The following is a 7,590-nucleotide window of genomic DNA, read 5'->3' as shown; positions in this document are numbered from 1 at the left end:
GGCTGGTGAACGGTGAGTTGCGGGGAGAGCTGCTGAGCCGAGACCTGCTGCGGAGACTGCTGTACCTGTACCTGTACCTGCAGCAACAAGATGTGGCAGTGAGTGAACTGGACAACACAGAGAACCCAGTCCCGAAGGGCAGAGATCTCAGGCAGGAGCCCTGCGTACTGTGAGGAGGAGGGGCTGCCATACTCCAGCCTTCTGAGGAGGCCGTAATCTCTGAATATGCTGCGTTCAGAGCAACACACAGCCACCTGAGAGCACTCAAGACTAGCACACGAGAAATATCAAAACTCTTGCTCATTTCTTACCTTCTTTTTAAAAGTCAGCCCTTTTGTTTTCGCATACTCATATAGTAGTATAAGAATACAATGTATATACTTAGGTGTATATTCAAAAAATAGTTTATCCATGTGGTTAGTGATTGAAAGTGTGGGGACGTTGTTCTAAAGGGTCAGAAAGAGAAGTACATTCCACAGGCATTCAACTCTCAACTCAGGATCAAAACTACTCCCACCACAGACAAACCACAGTAGAGACAAAATACTTGAAATCCCTTTATGAGACATCTCCAATTTTGCTGCTGTAAGACAGGCACAGATTCTTTAGAGCGCTTATTTACGATACCTTTATTTTACAGGAGAAGCCACTCGATTCCTGATAATTTAATCTAACTAAGGTGACTATATCCCAGATAACACATTTCTGATGATAATGCAGTTCATGTCTTACTGCTGTACTTCAGCATACAGAATGGCATGAAAAGATGCTACACATGGTATGTAACTTTAAAACAGACCATATTTTTCCATCAGACATTTATCTAAATTATTCTGAATGCATGTAGGAATTAGGAAGGTAGAAAATAAGAAGGTAGATCAGTGATTGTATACATCACAAAAGATAACCAAAGATGATGCTGGGACAATTGGCTGTCCACATAAAAAGAATGAAGTTGGACTTTTTTCTCACATCATACACAGAAAATGGTAAAGGATCTGAACAATTCTCCCAAGATAAGAAAATGGCTGGCAAGCACATGAAAAGTTGTTCAACATCATTAACTGTCAGGGAAATGCAAAGCAAAAGAAGATACCATTTAAACCCACTAGGACAACTGTAATAAACAGATAACAGGGGTCTCCCTGGCGGTTCAGTGGTCAAGACTTTCAATGAGGTGGGCCTGGGTTCCATTCCTGGTCTAGGAACTAGGATCCCACATGCTGTGTGGCACAGTCAAAAAATAAAATTAAAAAAAGAAAAAAAAAAGACCACAATTTTTTTAAGAATAAAAGATACTGTTGGCACGTATACAAAAAAAATTGGAATTTTCACACACTGCTGGTGGGAATGTAAAATTGGTATAGCTGCTTTGGAACAAAAGTCTGGCAGATCATAAAAAAGTTAAACATAGCATATGACAAAGATATGAAAAACAAACCGTATGACCCAGCAGTTGCATTCCTAGGTACATACTCAAGAGAAATAAAAACTATACTCACAAAAAACTTGGACATAAATGTTAATAACAGCATTATTTATAGTAAGTGAAAAGTGGAAACAACCCAAATACCCATCAACTGATGAATAAAATAAAATGTAGTACTTCCGTACAAAAGAATGTTGTCTAGTAAGAAAAAAATAAAATGCTGATAAAAAGCTACAACACAGATGAACCCTGAAAACATTATGCCAAATGAAGTTAATCGCAAAAGACTACATATTGTATAATTCCATTTATATGAGTGTCCAAAATAGGCAAATCTACAGAAATAAAGTAGATTAGTGCCTGTCCAGGAGATAGGGATTGGGGGAAATATGAAGTAACGGCTAAAGCCACAAGCTTTCTTTCTGGGATGATGGGAATGTTCTAAAATTGATGTGATAATGGTTGTACAACTCTGTGAATAGACTAAAAACTATGAAGTTGTACACTTTACATGGAAATGAATGAATTGATATGAGAATTATACATCAAGAAAGCCATGACTAATTAAAAAAAAAAAATCATAGGCAAGGAGGAAGTTATATAAAGAGCATAGACCTTGAGAGCTAACTTGAAATGCTGCTGTACTTTCCTGGCTACAAGTCCCTGAAGCTTCTGTTTCCTGAGGAACAATAAAAAGGGCCTACCTGCTTACCTCCTCACAGAGTGGTCATGAGCATGAAATAATCTTTACTGACATATAGTAGGTGTTCAAATGGAGAAGGCAATGGCAACCCACTCCAGTACTCTTGCCTGGAAAATCCCATGGACGGAGGAGCCTGGTAGGCTGCAGTCCACGGGGTCGCTAAAAGTTGGGCACAACTGAGCAACTTGATTTTCAGTTTTCACTTTCATGCATTGGAGAAGGAAATGGCAACCCACTCCAGTGTTCTTGCCTGGAGAATCCCAGGGACAGAGGAGCCTAGTGGGCTGCCATCTATGGGGTCGCACAGAGTCGGACATGACTGAAGTGACTTAGCAGCTTAGCAGCAGCAGCAGGTGTTCAAAAAGTTGGTTTGCTTCCTCATAAGCAGTACACCAGTGAGTCTCAAAATGTAGTTTCCAGGCCAACATCATCATCACCCATGCAACTTGTCAGAAATATAAACTTTTAGGTGGAACAATTAAAACAGAAACTCTAGGGAATGGGATCAGCAATCTGATGCATGCTCAAATTTGAGAATCAGTGCTTTACACCAAGGACATAAAGGAAAGTATGAAGCCAATTACTAAAGAAGAGCTGCTTTCAAGTTTTCTGGTCTCAGGACTCTTTTAAAAAAATGACTGAAGACGCCAAAGAGCTTTTCTATAGATAGCAATATTTACTACATTAGAAATTAAAACTAGGAAACTTAGAAAAATATTAATTCATTAAAAATTACCATATAAACCAATATAAATGTCAACATAAATCATAAATTCTTATGAAGAGTAACTTTATTTGCCAAAACAAAAAATCTATAATAAGAGTTGCATAAAATTTTACATCTTTGCAAACCTCTTTAATGGCTGACTTAATTGAAGACAGCTGAATTCTTTGTATTTGCTTTTGCAATCTGTTGTGCACACGTCACACATGGTCTCTGCAAAACCCCACTGTACACTCATGAGAGAACGAGAGTGAAAAAGGCATATAAACATCTTCATATTATAATAATAACAGCCTTAACTTTAAGGAATCACTCTTAACACTGTAAGAGCAATTAAAATTTCAGAGTGCTGGGAACTACCAGTCCCTGAACTACCCTTTAAGAATCACTGTTGTAGAGTTAAATACACAGTATGTTTTTTAACTATATTATTACTGGCTTAGAAACAAAAGTTCAAAATCTGGTTATTATCATTGAATTGTAGTTCATATTCTTAATGATTTTACTCTATCTCTTTACAATGACTTTTCCTAGAAAGCATTTATCAATATTCAATCTTCCAACACAAACAAGTTAGCAAAGTACTAAGGAATCAGAACTGAAGGCATTTACCCAAATGAGGCATTTACTCAAATCAGAATAAACAGGTAAAGATAATCTGATGCTACTTTATATCCTAAGTAGTTAGAATTTACAATTAAAAGAGTAAAAGTTAAAGCACTTTCTGACATTTCCTTACCAATGTCAACATACTGTACAGGGTATCAATTATATGTTTATAACCTTTACCCATTAAGAATCATGTCAATAAAAAATTAAATATTACTTGTAATACCTTTCATATCTTTATTTATATAAAAATATAACTTTTTATCTGATTAGGTAATTACTACAGAGTCACTGCAAAATCACTGCAGAGGGCAAATGCAACTATGAAATTAAAAAACATTTGCTCCTTGGAAGAAAAGTTATGACCAACCTAGACAGCATATTAAAAAGCAGAGACATTACTTTAGCCAACAAAGGTCCATCTAGTCAAAGCTATGGTTTTTCCAATAGTCATGTATGGAGGTGAGAGTAGAACTATAAAGAAAGCTGAAAGCCAAAGAATTGATCCTTTTGAACTGTGGTGCTGGAGAAGACTTTTGAGAGTCCCTTGGACTGCAAGGAGATCCAACCGGTCCATCCTCAAGGAAATCAGCCCTGAATATTCATTGGAAGGACCCATGCTGAAGCTGAAACTCCAATACTTTGGCCACCTGATGCAAAGAACTGACTCATTTGAAAAGACCCTGATGCTGGAAAAGATTGAAGGCGGGAGGAGAAGGGGACGACAGAGGATGAGATGGTTGGATGACATCACCGACTCAATGGACATGAGTTTGAATAAACTCTGGGAGTTGGCAACGAACAGGGAAGCCTGGAGTGCTGCAGTCTGTGGGGTCGCAAAGAGTCAGACACGACTGAGCGACTGAACTGAACAGAGTCACACTGAAAATCTGAAAAGTCAGTGAAGTAAAAAAAGTTTTTTAAATTTTACTTGAACTTATGAGGAAATGAAATTAAAACTGAAGGAATAGCTGAACTTTGAATATTTCTTCACACCAAGAAGCTCTGACAAGATTTCTCTTAAAAAGAAAAAAAAAAAAAGACAAAAATCTAAGACAGACATTCAGAGCTGATACTGTCTTTATTAACTACTTAATTTTCAAGGTAGGTAAACTGTCTCAGAAAACAAACTGACACACTGAAACCTTAACAAAAAATTAAAGAGAAAAAAAAGGCAGTTTGAAACTTAAGCTTAGATTTGAAATGATTCTAAAGAAACACAAAAAGAAAAAAGACCATCCCAAAGATACGCATGTACTAGGAAAGTGATATATTGATGGGGGAGAAGGACATTTCCGGAGAAGGTGAATTTGCTTTTATTGTTTTAAAAAGCACTATTTCTTACCTTCTATCAATCCCTCATAAATCACACTATATTTCAGTTCCCTTCACATCTGAATCCGTACTTCTCATTCAGCAACCCCCACCATCTTTCCCAGAGTTTTTCAATTGCTCTTCTTCCCCTCTGTTGATCAGAACAGATACACTTTATTATCCATCTGGGCTTTTGATGACATAGTATGTACAACGCTAATTACTTTCTTCTTGAGCATTCTGACTTCCTTTTCAACCTGGACAGACTGCATTCTAAGTCTTCTGTACAGACTTAAGATTTAGATTTCAATTCTGAGCTGGTTCTGTTTCTTTTATTCTCATGACTTTTTAAAAAATTTATTTTTTAATTGAAGGAATAATTGCTCTATAGAATTTCGTTGGTTTCTGCCAGACATCAACATCTCATGACTTCTTTCCTATATTTTTTTTTTTGATTGAGTATATTAAGTTTTTCAGATATGTTTGAATGTGGTCTTCAGATTAGCAGCATCAGCACCAACCTGGAATTTGTTAGAAATGCACATTTTCTGGAAATGAAAAAACTGCTGGAGATAACTGCATTGCCAAATTCACATCAGCATTATTTACAATGGCCAAGACATGGAAACAATCTTAAGTGTCTGTCAATACAATGAATATTATTCAGCCATATAAAGGGGGGAAATGCTGTCATCTGTGACAACATGGATGAATGGTGAAGGCATTATGCTAAGTGAAATCAGAGAGAGAAAGACAAATACTACATGATCTCATTTATATATAAAAACCTAAAAAAAAAAACAAAACAACCCCAACCAAACTCAGAAAAACAGATCAGATCTGTGGCTACTGAGGCAGAGGCAAAGACAAGAGGAACTGGATGAAGATGGTCAAAAGGTACAAACTTCCTAGATAACTAAGTACTAGGGATTTATTTATTTAGTTGGCTATACCAAGTCTTAGTTGCAGCATGCAGGATTAGTTCCTGACCAGGGATGGAACCCAGGCACCCTGAGCTGGAAGTACGGAGTCTTCACTGCTGGACCATCAAAGAAGTTCTGTTCTAGGGATATAATGTACTACATGATAACTAGTTAACACTGCTGGATAGTGAACGTGAAAGTTAAGTGAAAGTTAAGAGAGTAAATCCTAAGTTCTCATTACAAAGGAAAAAATGTTTCTTTCTTACTCTGTATATGAGATGATGGATGTTAACTAAATTTATTGTGGTCACCATCTCATGATATATATAAATGAAATAATTGAGCTGTACACCTTAAACTTATACATTGCTGTATGTCAACTATATGTCAATAAAACTGGGGGGCAGGGGGATATAAATTCTCAGCAGTGACCCCAGACCAGCTGAATTTGTAGTGGGAGAAGGATGGCCATTTCTGTTTTAAGAAACCCTCCAGGTGATTCTAATGTACCCTGAAGTTTGATAACCAATAGTGTAAAAGTTTTATTGGACCTCACTAGCTTAGGTTCTTCGGAGCAGGCAATGGCACCCCACTCCAGTACTCTTGCCTGGAAAATCCCATGGACGGAGGAGCCTGGTAGGCTGGAGTCCATGAGGTCGCTAAGAGTTGGACAGGACTGAGCGACTTCACTTTCATGCACTGGAGAAGGAAATGGCAACCCACTCCAGTATTCTTGCCTGGAGAATCCCAGGGACGGGGGAGCCTGGTGGGTTGCCATCTATGGGGTCGCAGAGTCGGACACGACTGAAGCGACTTAGCAGCAGCAGCTTAGGTTCTTAACCTGTTTGCAGATGAATAATCTATTTCCTTTTCCTCAGTGTCATTCAGAACCTAAGTAATACAGAGCTCAACACAACATAAGGACTAAGTACTCCAACTAAAAAGCAATGAGAAAAACCAAGAAGTAATACATGTATTACCCCGCTTAGGAATCTTTTCTTCCAATCACTGACACTAAAAACAGTAATATTTTTTGTTCTGTTCTGTTTTTGGCTACTTTGAGTATAAAGCCAGTATTTTATGTAAGAATAAACCGGCTGAGTGTGCTGGGTCAATTCTGAAATTCCATCCCATAAACAATTTTAAAAGTTACTTTCTTATTTCCACAAAAAAAAAGAATAAACAATTCTTCTCTCGTATTTCCCCAAAGCTGCATTTGTTACACATTTTTAGCAATCACTTAAAATGTGGTTAGTCCAAATTACATTGTGCTCACAAGTTCAAAACACAAAAAGATTTCAAAGATTTGTGCCAAAAAATGGTAAAATAATTTATCAACAATATACAACTTAATGCTGAAATAACATATTAGTTTAAATAAAATGTGATTTTATTTTTTTAAACGTGATTTTAAAAAGTCAATATCACCTCATTCGTCCCTCTTTTTCCATTTAAAAATTTTTTCTTGAAATATAGTTGATATACATCTTTCCCCTCTTGTATAAAACAGGCTACTAAAAATTTTGGAGAAGGAAATGGCAACCCACTCCAGTACTCCTGCCTGGAGAATTCTATGGACAAAGGAGCCTGGTAGGCTACAGTCCATGGGGTTGCAAAAGAGTCAGATACAACTGAGCAACTAACACTCACACTAAAAATTTTAGAATAACAAATGTGACTTACATTCAATTTCATCCTCTGAGTTTCACTGAGGAGGGACTGAGGAGAGGACAGTGCTCAGTGTGGCAGAAGAGATCCCACTAAGTGAGGAATCACAGCACCTGGGATCCAAATACACCTGTGCCTTTTAACAACTAGTCCGCAAATCCTTGGCTGAACTTTACTGTTCAAAAAAACGCTCTTCTGAAAGTGGTAAAAATCTTTATCC

At 37.2% G+C, this 7,590-nt stretch overlaps 1 protein-coding gene across 1 annotated transcript in view; it reads right to left on the bottom strand.

The window, feature by feature from the left end:
• The window catches only part of QRICH1 (glutamine-rich 1), a 42,039-nt gene that overhangs the window by 16,546 nt on the left and 17,903 nt on the right, over positions 1 to 7,590 (bottom strand). The window contains exon 3 of the mRNA XM_010851962.1: positions 3 to 77. Coding sequence (XP_010850264.1) covers positions 3 to 77 — 75 coding nt within the window. The remainder of the gene's footprint in view (positions 1 to 2; positions 78 to 7,590) is intronic.

This window comes from Bison bison, unplaced genomic scaffold (assembly GCF_000754665.1).
Source record: "Bison bison bison isolate TAMUID 2011002044 unplaced genomic scaffold, Bison_UMD1.0 scf7180017864304, whole genome shotgun sequence".
In the NCBI taxonomy this organism is placed as follows: domain Eukaryota; kingdom Metazoa; phylum Chordata; class Mammalia; order Artiodactyla; family Bovidae; genus Bison; species Bison bison.
This window is presented reverse-complemented; position numbering and strand designations above follow the sequence as displayed.